This window comes from Triticum aestivum, chromosome 2A (genome assembly GCF_018294505.1).
Source record: "Triticum aestivum cultivar Chinese Spring chromosome 2A, IWGSC CS RefSeq v2.1, whole genome shotgun sequence".
NCBI classification, from domain to species: domain Eukaryota; kingdom Viridiplantae; phylum Streptophyta; class Magnoliopsida; order Poales; family Poaceae; genus Triticum; species Triticum aestivum.
Window position 1 is genome coordinate 511,220,124 of NC_057797.1, and position 20,680 is coordinate 511,240,803.

The 20,680-nt window shown below is 46.9% G+C and overlaps 1 protein-coding gene across 4 annotated transcripts; it reads left to right on the forward strand.

Moving 5' to 3' along the window:
* The first annotated feature begins 18,120 nt into the window (after positions 1–18,120).
* LOC123185464 (alpha carbonic anhydrase 1, chloroplastic) lies at positions 18,121–20,258 on the forward strand. 4 transcript variants are annotated; one of them, XM_044597343.1, is made up of 7 exons: positions 18,121–18,375; positions 18,515–18,587; positions 18,725–18,818; positions 18,908–19,119; positions 19,234–19,443; positions 19,530–19,712; positions 19,839–20,258. In XM_044597343.1, exons 3-7 carry the CDS (start codon positions 18,731–18,733, stop codon positions 19,989–19,991), a joined length of 846 nt encoding a protein of 281 aa, XP_044453278.1. In that variant the 5' UTR covers positions 18,121–18,375; positions 18,515–18,587; positions 18,725–18,730; the 3' UTR covers positions 19,992–20,258. The 4 variants fall into 4 exon arrangements, with proteins under 4 accessions (XP_044453278.1, XP_044453280.1, XP_044453277.1 ...); XM_044597345.1 differs by having other exon boundaries at positions 18,911–19,119; XM_044597342.1 differs by having other exon boundaries at positions 18,254–18,381.
* The last annotated feature ends 422 nt before the right edge of the window (positions 20,259–20,680 follow it).

Sequence of the window (20,680 nt, forward strand, 5' to 3'; positions counted from 1 at the left end):
GGATGCTCAGAACGCGATGCCTAACCGGTTGGAGGATTCACAGTCCTCAAGTGTAACAAGTCTTCAGATCACACAGACAGAAAGACTTCAGTGATGCCTAACACTCTGTGGCTCTGGGTGTTTAGGGCTTTGTCCTTGCAAGGATTTCTCTCTCAAAGGCTTCGAGGTGGGTTGCTCTCAAACGACAAAAGCCGTGCACTTACTCTAAGCAGCCACCAATTTATGGTGTAGGGGGTGGGCTATTTATAACCACTAGGCAACCCGACCTGATTTGTCCGAAATGACCCTGGGTCACTAAGGAACTGACATGTGTTCCAACGGTCAGATTTCAAACACACGCGGCAACTTGACTTGGGCTACAAGTAAAGCTGGCCTATCCAACTCTGGATAAGATTTGCACTCATTGTCTTCACTCGAAGACTTAGGATGTGGTTGAGCATCACTTTAGTCACTCTGACTTTGTTCACTTGGACCCCACTTAACAGTACGGTGGTTCCTATGACAAAACAAAGAAGAAAATGAAACGACGAAACAACTATGTCTTCGCGCTCCAAAGTCTTCATGCGATGTCTTCTCATGTCATAGTCTTCAATGTGAATATCTTCACATACCACCATTGTCTTCAATATCTTTACACATTTTTAGGGGTCATCTCCGGTAGGTAAACTGAATCTATGAGGGACTACTACCTGTGTTATCCTGCAATTCTCACAAACACATTAGTCCCTCAACCAGGTTTGTCGTCAATACTCCAAAACCAACTAGGGGTGGCACTAGATGCACTTACAATCTCCCCCTTTTTGGTGATTGATGACAAACTGGTTGAAATTTCAATGGGGATAAAAGTTTGTGAAATTGTAAAGGATTGAGGTATTGTCTTCGTAAGTAGCAAAAAGGCTCCTCCTGAAGATGTGCATAAAAGTATTTTGCTTTTCAATGCAAATGCACATGGCAGGTTGTACTTGCGGAGATCCTCTTCTACTTATGAAGACAATTCATCATGCATGAATGGATATAGCTAAGATAATGACATGCATAATGAAAAATGGACGTCTGCAAAATGACTTTGTGCGGAATTTATCGTCGCACATGCGAAAAGGTAGCAGACGACCATCAAGTTTAAGTGTTACAACTCAAAGAACCAAATGTATCAAAAGCAGGAGTTGTAAGCACTTGGCAAATGTAGCGAAAAGTATAGCAACCACCCATATGGACCCGCTTGAAGACTATCAACTCATATGCTTCTCCCCCTTTTGTCAGTAAGGACCAAAAAGGTTTGAAGACATAGAGCTTCTACTCGTTCCCATGAGGAGTAGGCGAAGCAGCAGGGTCGTCGTTGAGGTTTGGTGGTGCAGAAGAACTTGGTGCAGTGTCAATACGCGCCGAAGTGGAAGGTGGTGAGGTAGCATCATCGTCATCAATGACTCTGGCATTAATAGTTGCAGCTGAGGAAGAATAGTCAGATTCTTCGAGTGAGGGAGTCCGATGCGAGTGAGCATTCCTTGGAGGAGTTGAGTCAAACTTGAATCTCTCCGTGAAGCCATCATCTTGAAGATCAGCTTCAGCACTGAGCAATGTCAATCTCTTCCACGACCTCCGACAGGTCTCATGAGTGACAAAGGCATTCTTGGTGGTAAGGTTGCGAATGCGATTGACATCCACCAAGAGGCTTTGCATCTGACGCTTGAGCCAGTCATGATGCTTATCCTGTTTCTGATGCATGGCGACAAGAAGCTCTCGGTCACTAAGAACACGAGAACGCTTGCGAGGCCTTTGGGTAATTGTGCTTTCAGTGGCTTCAGTATGGGCACGAGGTGCGCGTGTATTTTCAGCCAAAGGATAAACACGAGTGACGTCCTGAACTCCTTCAATGGTCTGGGTGAAGCTTTGACGATCGACATTGTGAAGATAAATTGGCTCTTTTGCAGGCTCTGGGTAAATGGCTTCGATAGACAGATCAACCTCTGGCAAGAATATGAGATGATTGCGCGCAGATGGCTGATAGTTGATAGCAGAGTGAAGCTTGATGAGGCGCATTAGCCATGGAGCATAAAACTTCAGACCAAAGAGATCAGAGCCAGATGTAGCCAATTACCTGATGAAGAAGTCTTGAGCATTGAAGTTGATGCCATTGAAGATATAGAAAACCAATGTCTTCATTGCTCCTTCAAGCTTTACTGCAGAAGAATGTCCTTTGACAGGCCATAGAGTTTGCCTGATGATATGATAAATAGTGCGGGGCAGATACTCTAGGTCTTCAACAAAGAAATCCTTTGGATATTCAGCGTCTTGGGGCAGTGGCTTCATCATGCTCAGCATTTGGCTCATGTTGGGCTCTGGCTTCTGAAAGATGCTCTCCAATGCATTGCGGTGAAGCTGACAATCTGGTTCATAGTGTTCACTAGGAGTGGGCAGGGCAGTAAGCTCAATGATGTCTTGGGCTTTGGCTTCATTGTGTACATCGCATGTATACCTGGCCATACCTCGGGCCGGGCCGGGCTTCGGGCCGGGCCTAGCCAAGCCCGACACAAAAAACCCAGGCCTGGGCCCGGCCTGGCCCAGCCATCAGGCCTATTTTTTGGCCTGAGCCCGGGCCATACATGTAAAAGCCCGTCGGGCTTCGGCCCGGCCCGGCCCAACCTTCAGAAAAACGCAAAAACGACGGGCCCGGGCCCGGCCCGGCCCGGCCATCGGGCTTAAAATCTAGGCCCAAGCCTGGCCCGGGAGCAGCGTCGGGCCGGGCCGGGTCGGGCTTTTTCGTGCCGGGTCGAGGCGGGCTGGCCGGGCCGGGCTTCCCATGGCCAAGTATAATCGCATGTCATCCACTCAAGGATCCAAGTCTTCGGATCCCTGTTGTAGCCACGAATGTGGAGAGTTGCATAGAATTGCAACAGAAGCTCTTCATTCCAATGCTCTTTAGCAGTCACAAAGGTCAGGAGACCAGCATCACGGAAGCAGTCAAGAGCTTCTTCCAAGCAGGACAGTCCAGCAATAGCTTCGCAGTCTAGACGCATATGCGGGAAAATGCGCCCTCGATTGTATAATATGCAGGAATAGTAACTGCGCTGCTGATAACTGCAGAACCTATCAGATGATATTCTTGGCTTGAAATATGGGTTCTTGGCGCTATCAAAGAAGGTGTTGTGTGCTATGAAGCCATTCACATTAAACGATCCTGGTGAAGTTGCAGTACCTGGAAACCTTGGCAGCCTTGGCTTTAGCTTCTGGATCTGAGGCCTGTGCTCCACATGATAGTCAAATTGCGGACCGACAGCAGGTGGAGGTACCAGAATGGGCCAACGGACGGTGGCAAGTTGACGTTGATAGAGTGCTTGCTCAATGGTGTGTGGCCTGGGAGGTGGTACAGGAGCATAGGCATTGTCTTCGAGCTGCGGATTTGCTTCAGGTGCAGCATTGGCTTCAGGTGCATTCACTTCTGGCACCACATTAGCTTCAGGCGTCATATTAGCTTCGGCCATGACAACGTCATTAGCTTCAGTATTGGTGTTAGTGGCCGCCGCAGAGTTTTCAACCTCCACTCGAGTAGCTGGAGTGTCGGACACGTTCTCCTTGAAAACAACTTCAGGGTTGGATGGGGGTGTAGCAACACGTTCTTGTTCTCTTGGTTCTTCTTGTTATCGGTTGATGCAGCCGGAATGTCTTCAGCAGCTTTCGCTTTGGACTGAGAGACATTCACAGTTGGAGTGGCGTCAGGGAACACTTGTCGTGCCACTGAGTTATGTTGCTCTTCTCCTTCTGGAACACCCGACAGAGTGACTTGTGGCCTTGGTCCTTTGCGAAGCCTGCAGAGTGTGGGCGATGTCTTTGGAGAGGGAGACGACTGGACCACAAAGTCATCATCTTCAAACACCGGAGTGGTGGCTTGAGGTGGGGGAGTACTTGGTGATTCTTGACGGGGGGAGTCTTGAGGGTGATCAGCCCATGAATCATCCTGAGCAATTGGCGTCAAAGGACGACCAATGCTGATGAGTTCGCTATTCGTTAGAACAGGTGATGATACCATGTTGTGCTCGATCTGAGGAAGGACTTCATCATCTTCAACATTGTCTTGGGGACCAATGTCTTCAGCTGTGGTGGGGTCAATAGCTGGATCTTCTTCAGCTTCAGGAGCCTCTGTGGTAGCAGGCTCATGAACTATCAACTGGCGCTCACGGTGTTCATACGCAGGACGAGCCACTGAGATTGGCTCGACGACAAGGGGCTCTGTTGGAGCAGCCCGATCTTTCTTCTTAGTTTTTCTCTTCTTGGTCGGTGGAGCGTCGTCAGTGGTGTTCTTGGTCTTGCGCTTACGGGCTTCGGCTTCAGCTGCCCTTGTTTTCTTGATTTCAGAAGCAGCTACGGGGACCTTAGCCTTCGAGCCTGTCATATTGGCAGGGAAAACAATGCGGGGTTCTTCCTGCCTTGATGCTTCAACTTGGGCCACAGCAGGCTTCTTCTTCTTCTTGGCAGCCATTTTGGGGTCGATGCCAGGGCGCCCCAGAGCCTTGTGCTTTTCTGCTTCATTATGGGCTTGAACACTTTTCTCAGCAAAGTACTTCATTCTCTCTCTTGAACCCTTTGCTTCCTGACGCTTCTGGTGGAACTGTTCTTTGAGCTCATTCAACGTCTGCTTGAAGCTTTGAACATCAGCCACACTGAGGTTGGCTACATTCTTCTTGAACTGAGCCTTCTCATAATCAATTTTGTTCTTCAATTCAACAATCTTCCGAGCCAGAGCCAGCTCAGAAGCAATGGCATTATGGAAAGAGACACTGATGCCAATTGGAAGCTCAAGGTCATTGAGGTTGATGCTGGGGTTTTCAAACCATTCATCTATGAAGTTGTTCAAGATGTCCACATCAAACAGGAGTAGATCATTGAAGATCTTCGCCTCTTCTTTGCTCTTTATCAGCAGCTCAAGAGCATCATCGCCAAGATCTTCGTCACTTGACAGATCAATGGCTTCATTCTCGTTTCTCAGAATAGCAGCTGGGGTCAATGCTTGACCAGAAGTTTGAATGGGCTTCTTCCTCTTCTCAGTCTTGGAGATGCATGAGAGATCTTCAGACTGCACACTGGCTTCAGGAGGTGCAGTAGCTAGAGGCTTCACATGCGAAGCTTTTGGTGCAGAGGAGGGCTTTGAAGCCTTTGGTTTCTTCTGCTTCTATGGCTTGGGAGGAGCAGGCGCTTCATCAGAATCAGTGTCATCTGCAGAGTGCTCCACGGCTGCCCCCTGAACAACAATGTGTGATATGAGACCTTCAAGGTTGTAGAAGGGCCCGATAATATTGGGTTCAGCATCATGGGTGCCATCACCCCGAGGAGCAGATGGACCTGGGTTGAAGTCTAACCCAAGCGATTTCTTGTTCTCTTTGGCAGATGCTTTAGCAAACTGAAGGTTGCACTTGAACAAATTGTCGTCGCAACACCATAGCAGTGATGATGGGTCGACATTTGCAGACTGTGGTCCACGAACCACACAAGGGTAGAAACCCTGAGTAATAGCTTCAGGTCTGTTCTTGGGTTGAAGATTTATAAAGAGAATATCACCCCAAGGACACTTGGGGGCATTCTTCTCAACATACTCCTTGGTCACGAACTTGTATTTGAACCATTGCTCGGCCCAATATCTTTGAATCCATTGGATTCGTGTTTTGCGCTGATTGTAATCCTCTTCGGGATCAGTCTTGTACAGCTCATAGAGATCTTCAGGCAAATCCTTTGATGCATCCCCGCGGCGCTTCCTGCCTCCCTTCCTTGCTGACTTATCTGCGGCCATGTAGTTCAGACTAAATGGCTTCAAAACTGTCAAAGGCTTCCGTCTGCTGGTCAGACAGGAACTAGCTTCGGGAGAATTGATGTGATGCTGTAAGAACTCTGCAAATGAATGCAGACTATGAGAACCAAGGGATTCTCCCACAAACATGTACCTGTGACAGCATTAGAGATGCGAGGGAAGGGGAAGAGGTCATATGCATTCTCAGAAGATTTTGAAGATAAATCAGTTTAGAAGACATTGACGTCATAGTGTGAAGACATTCACTCATATGTTGAGAGTTGGTTCCAGATTTGTACGAATCCAAAAATAAGTACAAGTGAGGAATCTAACTACTTTGTGAAGCATAAGTGAATATACTAGGCATGTTATGAGATGCAGAACAGGATAGATCCAAATTTCTAGGGATAGAAACCACTTGTGGTTGAAAAGGATGAATCTTTTGGATCAAATGGACTGTAAAAAGAGGTTTTATTTACCGCACGAAGAACTGCTAGACAGAGTAGAAGATGAGGCCGAGCAGCTCGATCTTCCATGCCCTAACTTGGCGACAGAGGACACCTACGGCGATGGTGGAGAAGCGATGTTCGCGGCCGGCGTGTGGACGGCGTCGTCGAGAGCTAGCGGTGGCGCTAGGGTTTGTGCGAGAAGGAGAAGTGGAAGAAGAGATAATGACTGGGGTGTGGTGTGTATTTATAAGGACAGGGACGGCACAACGTTATTACGCAGGTGACCCTGTTGGTTCACATCTGAGGGACACGTGGCGAACATGCAACACATTGGAGGTTGTTCAATGTTCCCACGCACGTCTAGATTGTCGGGTGGTTGTTCCCGCTTCTTCGGGTTTCAGGCAAAAAGGATTGAGCATTTAAAATAGATTATTTGTTTATCTCTGTATCTTCTGCTGACAAGGACGCAGAGAAGACATTCGACGGTTTCAATAGAATGCATATGATTTGGATAGATATATTTGAGATGGGAGCATAGAGAGGTTAGGGTCCGATCACATTCACTTAGTTCAAAAGATTCAAACACGAAGACATAGCTATAAGTGAATGCTGTAGAGGACAGAACGCTAATATATGAAAATATCCGAATAAGATCAAATCGAAATAGTGAAGATAAACATGAAGACATGTTAATATTGAAGACAAACCAAATGCGAAGACTTAGCAAATGTAACGCCAACAGAAAAACACTCCAAACAAAAGTTTGGTGGTGACGTTACCCACCGTATAGGAAGTATTAGACCCAGACACGGCGCACAATTATCGTGGTGCTCCGAAGTCAAATTCCATGTTAATGTATTCACACTTAGATTGTAAGTATTCATTAACTGAAGATATACGTTACTTCGTGTGTTGCACATCTAAGTCATCAACATGCATAAGTGTTAGGATGTGTGCCTGATCACAGGACATTTGAGGATTCCAAGATATTTAGCTCACACCGCAACTTGCAAAACCTGTTCTCATCCAAGGGCTTTGTGAAGATATCTGCCAGTTGCTCTTCAGTGTTGACGTGAATGATATCAATATCTTTCTTCATGACATGATCTCTGAGAAAGTGATGACAAATTTCAATGTGCTTTGTCTTCGAGTGCTAAACTGGGTTGTTGGCAATCTTGATAGCGCTTTCATTGTCGCAGTAGAGTGGTACTTGCTTCAGATGGATACCATAGTCTTTGAGTGTTTACTTCATACATAGAAGCTGAGCGCAGAAAGATCTAGCAGCAATGTATTCAGATTCAGCAGTGGAGACAGATACACAGTTCTGCTTCTTTGAAGACCAACAAACAAGTGATCGTCCCAGAAAGTGACATGTGCCTGATGTAGACTTGCGATCCACCTTGTCACCAGCATAATCAGCATCCGAGAATCCAACTAGATAAACTCTGAGCCCTTTGGATACCATAATCCTAGTGTTGGGGTGTAAGCCAAATATTGAAGAATTCGCTTCACAGCTAAGTGATGTGATTCCTTTGGTGCCGCTTGGAATCGGGCACACATGCAAACACTAAGCATGATATCTGGCCTAGATGCACATAAATAAAGTAAAGAACCAATCATGGAGAGGTATACCTTTTGGTCGAACTCTTTACCACTGGCATCAGGACCCAGATGACTTTTGGTTGGCATTGGCGTCATGTAACCTTTGCAGTCTTGCATTCCAAACTTCTTCAGGCAGTCTTTGAGGTATTTCTCTTGAGATATGAAGATGTCGTTGCTTTGCTGGCGTATTGGAAGACCAAGGAAGAACTTCGGCTCACCCATCATGGACATTTGATATTTCTCTTGCATCATGTGTCCAAACTCATCACTGTATTTTTGATTAGTATAGCCGAAGATAATGTCATCCACATATATTTGACACACAAATAGTTCACCATCATATGTCTTCGTGAAGAGTGTGGGATCCAGGGAACCAGGTTTGAAGCCTTTGCTCTTCAGGAAGTCTTTGAGTGTGTCATACCAAGCACGAGGGGCTTTTTTGAGGCCATACAGTGCCTTGTTGAGTTTGTAAACCATGTCAGGATGTTTTGGATCTTCAAAGCCAGGTGGTTGTGCAACATACACTTCTTCTTCAATCTTGCCATTGAGAAAGACACTCTTCACATCCATTTGATACAGAAGGATGTTATGATGATTTGCGTAGGCTAGCAGTATGCGAATGGCTTTAAGCCTAGCCACGGGAGAAAATGTTTCATCGAAGTCAATCCCTTCAACTTGAGTGTATCCTTGAGCAACGAGACGAGCCTTGTTTCTAACAACTTGACCATGCTCATCTTGCTTGTTGCGATATATTCATTTAGTGCCTATGATATTGTGTTTACGAGGATCAGGACGCTTGACCAATTCCCACACATTGTTCAACTTGAACTGTTGAAGCTCTTCTTGCATATCTTGAATCCACTCAGGTTCCATGAAGGCTTCAACAACTTTCTTGGGTTCAGATATTGAGACAAATGCAAAGTGCCCACAGAAATTTGCTAGCTGTGTTACTCTTGAACGAGTAAGTGGACCAGGTGCATTGATGCTATCAATTATCTTCTCAATCTGTACTTCATTTGCAACACGAGGATGAACTGGACGAAGATTTTGCCCTTCCTGATCATTGTCATCATTAGGAGGATTGTCTTCAGGTTGATTAGGTGCAGAAATGATAAGTTCCTCTTCAGCCTGAGCTTCAGACGGTATGATTTCTCCAGTTCCCATAAGCTCGATGGATTCACTAGGTGGAATTTCATCTAGCACATTTGGCAGGTGCTCTCTTTGCGAGCCGTTAGTCTCATCGAACCGCACATCCACAGTTTCAACCACTTTATAGTGAAAGAGGTTGAAGACTCTGTAGGAGTGCGAATCCTTTCCGTAACCAAGCATAAAACCTTCATGTGCTTTCGGTGCAAATTTTGAAGTGTGATGTGGATCCTTGATCCAGCACCTAGCACCAAATACTCTGAAGTAACTGACATTTGGCTTCTTACCAGTAAGGAGTTCATAGGATGTCTTCTTCAGAAGCTTGTGAATATAAACATGGTTGATGGCATGGCATGCAATATCGATAGCTTCAGGCCAAAACTTTCTTGGAGTCTTGTATTCATCAAGCATCGTCCTAGCCATCTCAATGAGTGTTCTGTTCTTGCGTTCCACGATGCCATTCTGCTGCGGCGTGTATGGAGCTGAGAACTCATGAGTGATACCCAAGGTATCAAGATAAGTGTCGAGGCCAATGTTCTTGAATTCTATGCCATTGTCACTTCTCATGTGCTTGATCTTGACGCCATAGTTGTTCATGGCACGGTTGGCGAAGCGTCTGAAGACATCCTGCACTTCAGTCTTGTAGAGGATTATGTGCACCCATGTATATCTTGAATAATCATCAACAATGACAAAGCCATAGAGATAAGCAGTAGTAGTGAGAGTAGAGTAGTGAGTAGGACCAAATAGGTCCATGTGTAGCAGTTGGGTTGAGTTGTTATCATGATTGTCTTCGAGGGATGCTTGGCCCTCGTCATCTTTCCAGCTTCGCAGGCACCGCATAAGTGATCCTTCTTGAACTTGATGCCCTCGATGCCTATGACATGCTTCATCTTTGCGAGAGTATGCAAGTTCCTCATGCCAGCATGCACTAGCCTCCGATGCCAGAGCCATCACTCTGAAGCTTTTGCAAGAAGACATACGACAAGATGTGGTCCTGCTGAGAAATCTACCATGTACAAATCATCTTCCTGATACCCTTCAAAGACTAGAGACTTGTCAGATTCCATTAGAATAAGGCAACGATATTTTCCAAATATCACAATCATGTTCAAATCGCAAAGCATTGAGACAGACATTAAGATGAAACCAAGCGATTCAACAAGCATCACTTTATCCATGTGCTGATCCTTTGAGATTGCAACTCTACCTAGACCCAATACCTTGCTTTTACCAGTGTCAGCAAATGTGATGCGACTCTTGTCAGATGGACGTAAGGTTGAGTCCATGAGAAGACTTTGATCACCAGTCATTTGATTAGTGCATCCACTATCAATAATCCATTCTGAAGCAGTTGGTGTCATACCCTATAGAACAGTTAGAGGGATAGGCTTCACGAAGAGTATTGTGAAGCATAAACATTTGACAAGCAAGTGGATGATGAAAGCTCAAATCGAGGTTAGAACTGATAGGATGCACGCCAAGCGACTCAGCAACGAAATACATAATAAGATCATTTGGGCATTTTATCTTGTGCCCCACAAGATGTTTTAGGTCCCCAGCAATAGCATCTGACGCATTTGATTTCAGGCTGGAGACCTTTCCCTGCAAAAGAGAGTTAAGTCTTCTTAACCACCCACATCTTCAGGGGTGGCTTCGAAGCAATGAGTCTAAGTGCAGCATCTGAGAACTTCGACTTTGGAGCCCTAGCAGATAGCCTTGTAGGAGACGAATAGTACTCATATGAATAAGCAGAGTAGTTCTTGGTCTTATGAACATGGCGGTTTGATGAAACACGCTCATATTCATAGGCCTGAGTATGGTTTCCCTACAAAACATTTGTGTTAGGGCGACTCTGGTGAGTCCTCTGTCTGTATGAAGCCTTTGGACCATGTGAAGCCTTTGGTCTGGGGTTTGTCTTCTTCCCAGGTTGTGTCATGATGAAATTCACCTGAAGATTTTCAAGACAACTCTTGGGCACCCAGATCCTCTTCAAGGGTGGTCCATTCCTGCAGTTAGTACTAATATACCTGGCAAACACTTCACCATTCTGATTCTTAAACAATGTATAGTTTGCATCAAAGGATTCATCAATGATAATAGGGTTAGCACAAGTGAAGCCAGATAGGGTGGATGGATCCACTGAAGGTTCCTTTGTAGCAACCCAAGTGGTTTTGGGGTACTGCTCAGGCTTCCAGTAAGAACCATCAACATTCATTTTCCTCTTGAACCCAACACCCTCTTTCCTAGGGTTTCGGTTCAGAATCTGCTTTTTGAGGACAGCACATAGTGTTTGATGCCCTTTGAGACTTTTGTACATCCCTGTTTCAAGTAATGTCTTCAACCTAGCATTTTCATCAGCAATAGCAGTGGCATCCTTAGCAGAGGGGTTAGTTTCCACATCAACAGTTGAAGATATTGCAACAGTAGCAACAGTAGAACATTCAACAACAGAAGTAGCGTTATCACGCTCAAGGCATTTTAGACATGGTGGTTCAAATCCTTCCTGAGCGGGACTGATCTGTTGAGCACGAAGTGACTCGGTTTCCTTTTGAAGATCTTCATGAACTGCTCTCAATTTCTCAAGTTCTTGCTTCCTTTGAAGATAATCATAGGAAAGCTTTTCATGAGTTGTTGAGAGCGTTTCATGACGACTTTCAAGTTCCTCATACTTAACATGAAGATTTTTTATGTCTTCAATTAAGGACTGAGATCGAGTCATTTCCGCGTCCAACAGGTCATTGCTTTTGTCTAACAGTTTTTGAATATGTTCCATAGCTTTCTGTTGTTCAGTTGCAATTTTAGCAAGTGTTTTGTAGCTGGGTTTGGAATCACAATCAGAGTCATCTTCACTGGATGTTTGATAGTGAGCATTGCGTGAGTTTACCTTGGCACCACGTCCCATGAAGCAATAGGTGGGAGCAGAGTCGTCCTTGTCATTAGCATCAGCGTAGGTGATGAAGCCATTGTCTTCAGTGTTGAAGATGGACTTGGCAACGTAGGCTGTAGCTAGACTTGCAATGCCAGAGTCGGACTCCTCCTCGGACTCCACTTCTGCCTCCTTAGAAGAAGACTCCTCATCCGAATCCATTTCCTTGCCAACAAACACACGAGCCTTGCCAGATGAGCTCTTCTTATGAGATGAAGACTTGGAGGAAGACTTGAAAGAAGACTTTCAGTGTTTCTTCTTCTTCTTCTTGTCATCAGAATCATATTCTTGCTCTTCTTCTTCTTCTTCTTCTTGTTCTCATTGTCCCACTGCGGACACTCAGAGATGTAGTGACCAAGTTTCTTGCACTTGTGACATGTTCTCTTCTTGTAATCATGAGTAGAAGCTTCATCATTTCTTGAGCTGGATCGCGAAGACTTTCTGAAGCCTTTCTTCTTGGTGAATTTCTGGAACTTCTTCACAAGCATAGCAAGCTCCTTTCCAATGTCTTCAGGATCATCAGAACTGCAGTCAGATTCTTCTTCAGATGAGGAAACAACTTTTGCCTTCAAAGTGCGAGTTCGGCCATAATTGGGACCATATATATCTCTTTTCTCAGAATGCTGAAACTCATGTGTGTTGAGCCTCTCAAGTATGTCAGACGGATCGAGTGTCTTGAAATCAGGGCGTTCTTGAATCATCAGGGCTAGGGTGTCAAACGAGCTGTCAAGAGATCTCAGCAGTGTCTTGAGGATTTCATGCTTAGTGATCTCAGTAGCGTCGAGAGCTTGAAGCTCATTTGTGATGTCAGTGAGGCGATCAAATATGAGCTGAACATTCTCATTGTCGTTTCTCTTGAAGCGGTTGAAGAGGTTGCGAAGGACACTGATCCTTTGATCTCTCTGGGTTGAGACACCTTCGTTGACCTTGGAGAGCCAGTCCCAGACTAGCTTCGACGTTTCCAGAGCACTCACATGGCCATACCGTCCTTTGGTCAGATGACCACAGATGATGTTCTTGGCAGTAGAATCCAGTTGAACGAACGTCTTGACATCAGCAGGGGTGACACCTTCACCAGTTTTGGGAACGCCATTCTTGATGACATACCAGAGGTCGACATCAATGGCTTCAAGATGCATGCACATCTTATTCTTCTAGTAGGGATATTCAGTTCCATCGAAGACAGGGCACGCAGCAGAGACTTTGATTATCCCTGCAGTCGATATAGCTAAAACTCCAGGTGGTTAAACCGAATCACACAGAACAAGGGAGTACCTTGCTTTGATACCAATTGAAAGTGCTAGTGATCGACTAGAGGGGGGGGGGTGAATAGGAGATTTTTGTGAAAGTCTTCAAAACATGGACGTTTCGAAGAAAAACAATAGAAATGAACCTATTAACATGCAGCGGAAGGTAGACTACACTAGGCAAGCCATAGTCAAGTATTCAAAGAAGTGAAAGCACGAAGACTATTAGCAGCTAGGCAGTATGAATCAGGATGGAAGGTAGTATGAAGCCAATCAGAACAAACAGTCACACAGTGAAGACAAACAGAAAATGCAATCAGGCAATGACTTCATAAGGACCAATTGTAAATAAAGAGAAGGAAGGGATAGAACCAGTTGCTTGGTGAAGACAAGGATTTGTTGGACCAGTTCCAGTTGCTGTGACAACTGTACTTTTGGTTAGGGAGGCTGAGATTCAACTCAGAAGACCGCGTCTTCACCTTATTCCCCTTGAGTTAAGGACACACAGTCCTCGCCCAATCACTCAGGTAAGTCTTCAAGGTAGACTTCTAAACCTTCACAGACTTTGTTCACCAGCGATCCACAATAACTCCTGGATGCTCAGAACGCGACGCCTAACCGGCTGGAGGATTCACAGTCCTCAAGTGTAACAAGTCTTCAGATCACACAGACAGAAAGACTTCAATGATGCCTAACACTCTTTGGCTCTGGGTGTTTAGAGCTTTGTCCTCGCAAGGATTTCTCTCTCAAAGGCTTCGAGGTGGGTTGCTCTCAAACGACAAAAGCCATACACTTACTCTGAGCAGCCACCAATTTATGGTGTAGGGGGTGGGCTATTTATAGCCACTAGGCAACCCGACCTGATTTGTCCGAAATGACCCTGGGTCACTAAGGAACTAACACGTGTTCCAACGGTCAGATTTCAAACACACGCGGCAGCTTGACTTGGGCTACAAGTAAAGTTGACTTATCCAACTCTGGATAAGATTTGCACTCATTATCTTCACTCGAAGACTTAGGATGTGGTTGAGCATCACTTTAGTCACTCTGACTTTGTTCACTTGGACCCCACTTAACAGTACGGTGGTTCCTATGACTCAACAAAGAAGAAAATAAAACTACGAAACAACTATGTCTTCGCGCTCCAAAGTCTTCATGTGATGTCTTCTCATGTCATAGTCTTCAATGTGAATATCTTCACATACCACCATTGTCTTCAATGTCTTTACACATTTTTAGGGGTCATCTCCGGTAAGTAAACCGAATCTATGAGGGACTACTACCTGTGTTATCCCAACTCTCACAAACACATTAGTCCCTCAACCTGGTTTGTCGTCAATACTCCAAATCCAACTAGGGGTGGCACTAGATGCACTTACAATAGCATTCCTTTCCCGCGCAAGGTTATTTCGAGCATGCAGGAGGCTGTTCACATCCTCAACAAACTTCTAATAAGTCTCCTGCAACTTCCTTTTCTGTTCTGTAAGATTATGAACAGTATATGAATGTTCTAGGCATGCAAGCCTATTAATTAGCATGCTGGCTATCCTCATTCATCAGCCATAGTTTGTGAAGAGCATTCTATAGATCCTTTGGCCACTCCTCATCTATCCACTATACTATTCCACAATTACCAACTCCTCGTGATTCAAAGTCCAGTTAAAGATTTAGTCTAAAGTAAAGTTAAAAGATTCAGTAAAAAGTTTAGAGAGAGATCTAGTTATAAGTTCAGTTAGAGATCCAGTTAAAAAGTTCAGATTTGAGATTCAGTTAAAAGTTAAGATAGAGATTTAGTTAAAAGTTCAGTTACACATTCAGTTAAAAATTAAGTTAAAGATTCAGTTAAAAAGTTCATATTTGAGATTCAGTTAAAACTTTAGTTATCGATTTAGTTAAAAGCTTCAGTTAAAATTGAATTTTACACTAAATACTTGACTGGACTTTTCCTTACACCTGATAATCAAATCATCAAATTTACTTACCAAACTAAACATCAAAATGGGTACATAATCACATTTTAAACATGCTCATCTTATCAAACTAAAAATTACAGAGCTATATAATCAAGAAAAAAGTCCATTTTACTACCCTGAATAAAGTGGGTGGTTCACTTTATCCCTGATCTATTTTTGTGCTTCTTTTACCCCCAAACAAACCCAAACCGAACAAAACACCCTCCTGGCTGGTTTTTCTCCACCCGCTGCTGATGTGGCACTAGTCAACGACGGTTCTGACCTGGGTGGGGCCCCCTTGTCTGGTTTCTCTCACCTCTCTCTCTCTCTCTCTCCAGGTCGGATCCGCCACCGCCCGAAGGAGCTCGCCCCGGGCCGATCTGGGCCCGAGCCACCCGCGCCCCACCTCCCTCATCGCGTCGCCCAGGAGCCGCCGCCCTCTCCCCGCCATCTCGCCGGTGTCCTGCCAGAGGAGCCCCATCTCGCGCCGCCGCGAATCGCCCCGCCCCCACGCCGCCGACGCCTCGCCGACCCCGCCATCCCGCCGCCGCACGAGCCCATCCCGAGTACCCACCGCCAGTGGTTGCCACCACCGCCTAGACCCCGCGCGCCACCGCCTCCTGCCGACCCCGCCTAGCCCTGCTCCGCTCGCCGGCACGCCACCGCCTCCTGCCGACCCCGCCGGCCACGCGAGCCCGCCCCAGGTACCAACCTACTGCCTCCTGCTGACCCCGCCTGGCCCTGCTCTGCTCGCCGGCGGGTGCAGCGGCAGCTCTATCCCAGCACCACCTGACAAGGGGGCTCCACCCAGATCAAAACCGTCGTTGACTAGTGCCACATCAGCAGTGGATGGAGAAAAACTAGCCAGGGGGTGTCTTGTCTGGTTTGGGTTTGTTTAGGGGGTAAAAGAAGCAGAAAAATAGATCAGGGGGTAAAGTGCCACTTTATTCAGGGTAGTAAAATGGACTTTTTTCTATAATCAAACTACAAATTATAGTTGACATGAACAGTGAACATGAACTTTGCACAGTGAACCCTATAACATTTTTTCTATTTTGCACAAAACAGTGCACAAGGAACCCTCAAACTGATAAATTCGGAATATTTGCTAACTTACAGTTAGGGCACAAGCAATGAACCTCCTCCCCGTGCTAATCCCTTCGAATGCAACAAACCTCTCCACCGGCTTCCCATGCTCAAACATCACCATCACCTCGTTGTCAACACCACAATAGTTTGGGTAATCGATTGTAGCTGGGATCTGGACCAACCGAAGAAACAAGTTCAAATCGATCTGGAGTCGCGGAAACCCTAAATCCCCAAGTACCCAAATCAAAACCCTCGCTAGCAGTACTGACCTTGATAGTGGAGTCGCGGGAGGAGATGTATTGGGCGGCGGAGTCCTTGTTGTTGTCGTCGTTCCAGGACACCATGGCGGCGCGCGGCGAGCAGCCTTGTCAGTGATGGCCACGAGAGTAGAGAAGAGAGCACGTGAGCGCGCGAGAGAAGAGAGAGTGGTTGCGTCTGTCTGGCCGACTGGGTCGACCGGTTCGTTTTGACCAGCTTCATTTCAAACAATGTCCTTCGCCTAGCCCTTATATCACGTCAGTGTTTTCGGGCCTCACCTATCGGAAACGCGCTCAAACGCAGCAATGCAAGCGACCAGTTCTATTTGCAAAAAGTTTACTAGAAATCTGGTGCCTTTTACAAAAAATTAGGAACTTTTCTGGAAACCTAACCACAAATTTAGCGGTTTTCTGCTTTTAACTCTCAAATGGGACATAGGGCATAATGCTGATGCTTTTAACTCTCAAATGGTCACTGCCGGTTCATCGGTAAAAATGTTAGTGCCGAATTTGAGAAATCATGTGCATGCGGTTGTAGCCGTTTGCGCGTGCATCGCTAATCTTGCATCTCCATGTCGGACTCCATGTCTTTGTACTTTGTGCGGCATTTTATGCATGCAACTCTTGTGAACAGTGTGTCCTGATGGACTGATGCTTTGCACGTACTATTAAACATCACCATGATTTTCCAAAAATTAAAACAAAACAGCACCATGGACCGACCTTATCCTCCCCCACTAACTGTAAGCGATCATGGGGCGGCAAATGTGAAGTACGTAAATCCAGAATCCCGTGGTTAGCATTGGAAGTGGCCGGACATGTCACATATATGGCCTGCCATAGGCTCTACCCCTATTCAATTATTCCCTTGACTACTGTTGATCACTTGATCTTGCTGGAGTCAACTTTTTGCGCCTGCTGAAAGTGGTAGGCAGTGCAATGCCAGGCCTGCATGGATCAACTTATGAATGTCAACCTCTTAGACGACAAGCAGGCGCGTCTATTATTTCATCCATGATTCCTTCCAGAACGTGCCATGCATGGTCCCTGAAGCTTGCAGTGTCTCGAATAGTGTGATGTATTCCCGTAGATAAGCGACGTTTTCCTGCCCCTTGCACGTCTCTTGGTTCTAGCTAGTGATGGGCCTTGGTCTCACAGTGCTGTCAAAGGTAACGGGGGTTCTTGTCACTTTTTCACTCAGTTGTGTTACTGCCTGCTGTTTGGATTAATTGCAGGGCTTTATTGTATATCTCGTTGATCGGTCATGATCTATTGATCTCACGAAGATCAAGTACTCATTGACGACCCGCGGAGGAACGCACGTGCATGGCATATCTACACGTAAATGCATGTGTGGCAACTCTAGGGAAAAATGACCGGACCCGCAACACGGTGCAACAAGGCAGAATAAAACGGCCCCTCCTAATTCCTATATATTGTTTTCTTGAAGTGATCATCTATTGTTCAAAGAGCGCGGGAAGAATTGACGTCTGCCAAAGGGCCTGAGCCGCGCGCGCGCCTGTGGTGCATACACGACGTGGAGGACGTAGTCAGAAACACGGCCGAGCCTCAAGGGTGTGGAGGACGTGGCCCAACAATCTCTGAAGCACGACTCGTGCATGCAGCATGCACGGTGAAATTGCTTAGCACGTACGTACGTGCTACGATTACCGCGGGGAGCACTAGCCACCACTCCTCCCACGCGCACCGTAACTCTCTGCAAGCAAGAGTGATGGGCCACATCGGCTAGTGGCGACCTGACCTGACCTGCCCTGCCCTGTGTATAAATAGGAGACTGGAGCCATAGCTAGCACCTTCACCGGCAGCGCGCGTTCTTGCTCGGGTCTCGTCTCGGAAGAAAGATTCCAGCACCGAGAGCTCGAGGTCGACTACTCGCCTTTTGGAAAGGCTACTCGGGTTCTTGTGAGGTGACGGTGTGTGGCTATCAGCATCCCGGCCTACGACCTCATCTCTTCTCGATCGAGGCCCTGCATGATTACGCTCTTTTGCGCATGATCTTGTGATGGGTATAGCGAATCGCCTCACCTTCCCTCTGTCTTTTTGCAGGACCTTGCATCTCCAGTAGACTGGGCGCGTCCACTGCTCCCAGGACCAGAGCATCGCACTTGGCAAAGCAGAGGTAGGCGGAGCTCGGGCCGGCCGATGGCCACCACAGTGCCACAATTAAGCACTATCTATCTATTCGCCCCCTATTTATTTGCGCATTCTACTTCTGTTCTACCTGCGGCTTAACTTCGAAGAACACACCCATTGCAGGAGAAGATGGGGAGTACTCGCGACGGAGATGCATCAGCCATTGCTCTGCTGCTGCTGTGCGCTTGCTTTCTCACCTCCCTTGCATGTGACAGCAGTACGTTAATTCTTCTTCCTAGCACATTTGCGGTTCGGATTTCACTGTGTTTTTGATGTATGATATGCCCAACCATCCTTGATGCGTAGCAGATGGTGCCAAGTTTGGGTACACCGGTCCTCTCGGCCCCGATCACTGGGGGGGATTGGACCCCAACTTCACGCAGTGCGCCATGGGGACGTACCAGTCTCCGGTTGATATCAAGACCAGAGACGTGGTTTACAACCCGATGTTGGGGCCTCTTCACAGGGAGTACACCGCCGCGAATGCTACCCTCGTAGACAACATCTTCAACATCGCGGTAATTTTGCTCTCAACCAAACGCCGCTTACCTGCCTTCTGCGTTCAGCAGTTTGCGTTTCATCCTCTCGCTGCGTTTCACTGTGTTCTTGTCCTGTGTGATCGGTCGATGCAGCTGCGGTGCGAGGATGCTGCTGGGACGGTGCAGATCGACGGGGTGAAGTACAAGCTGGACAACATCCATTGGCACTCTCCTTCAGAGCACACCATCAACGGCGAGAGGTTTGCGGTGGAGCAGCACATGGTTCACTTCAGTGACGACGGCAACATATCCGTCGTGTCGATCCTGTACCGGCTCGGCAGGCCAGACCCTTTCCTCATGCAGGTGAGTTTTGATCCTCAAAACGTTTGTATGCATTGACTGCGGATTCGTTTCTAGATTTGACCGTTTGGTCCGTTGATGGATGGCAGCTGCAGGATAAGCTATCGGAGCTCTACGTGGAGGCCTGCAGGGCCGAGAAAGGCGCTCCCATCCCCGCCGGAGTCGTCAACATGTGGCCGCTGCGGCGTTACGCCAACATGTACTACCGGTACGTCGGGTCGCTGACCACGCCGCCGTGCACCGAGAACGTCATCTGGAACATCCACGGCAGGGTACGTCGTCGTAACCGGCCTCCAAACCAGTTAACTTTTTTACTTTCGAAAAGGAGGATTACCGCTGAATCGCAGCTTGTGCTCTGAATTCGTTTGATGTTTGAACCTGGGAGAAACCTGGTGCAGGTGAGGGAGATGACGTTGGGGCAGGCTGCCGCCCTGATCGCGCCCCTGGAGGAGGGCTACCGGCGCAACAACAGGCCGACGCAGCCGCTCAACGGCCGCACCGTGCAGTTCTACCGCAGGTTCTGGAAGAAGAAGGGGAACGGGAAGCCGTAAGCCCGGTCGATGCGCCCCGATCGATGTTTGGAGATGATGATGATGTTGCAGTGTCTCTCGTCTTTGCTCTCGGTTCGGGAGAAAGTTATAGTAGTCGTTTATCTCTGCAAGTCGTGTTAGCATATAGGTTTGCTTTATCGGTCTTGCTCTGAATTTGGTTAAGTAAGTGTTAGGTCTTTGGTATCTGTAAATGGGCCAGGAGGGTTGATGTGATCGATCCTTCTTTTGTCTACAAAAAGTTAAGCTAATCAACAAAGTTTCACTTTACGATCTAGTGATGGTCATGAAAACTGTGCGTCTTGCTCTGACCTCGCGGAGGCGGTGAGGAACTGACGTTGAAAGAGCATCTGGCCAGTTGAGACTCGTAACGAGAAATTCCCCCGAAAAATACCGTAATGACGTCTTGGATGAAACCCTTGACGATGCGCTCTTCCACGCGGGGCGTACGGCGTACCTATGCGCTCTGCGCCATATTGCGGTTCTATGTAAAAAAATCCTTATAGGAAACTTACGTAGCCTCATTTGGTTGGAAGAGAAAAAAAGACCCAGGTCCACCCTCTGAAATTGGGAGTTTTAGGAAGGACAGAAACATAACATTACGTAGCACGTTATGCAGGTGTACGGTGCACTGAGCTAGGACGATCGACATAGGGAGACCACCGGCTGGGAGCCGCCCTCTGCTACCTTGA

What these genes read in the sequence shown, in the direction of transcription:
- LOC123185464 (XM_044597343.1), top strand. Translation starts at nt 18,731, where the DNA reads ATGGGGAGTACTCGCGACGGAGATGCATCAGCCATTGCTCTGCTGCTG. An exon ending in CTCCCTTGCATGTGACAGCA is followed by an intron (nt 18,819 to 18,907) that starts GTACGTTAATTC and finishes CTTGATGCGTAG; the next exon opens with CAGATGGTGCCAAGTTTGGG. An exon ending in ACAACATCTTCAACATCGCG is followed by an intron (nt 19,120 to 19,233) that starts GTAATTTTGCTC and finishes CGGTCGATGCAG; the next exon opens with CTGCGGTGCGAGGATGCTGC.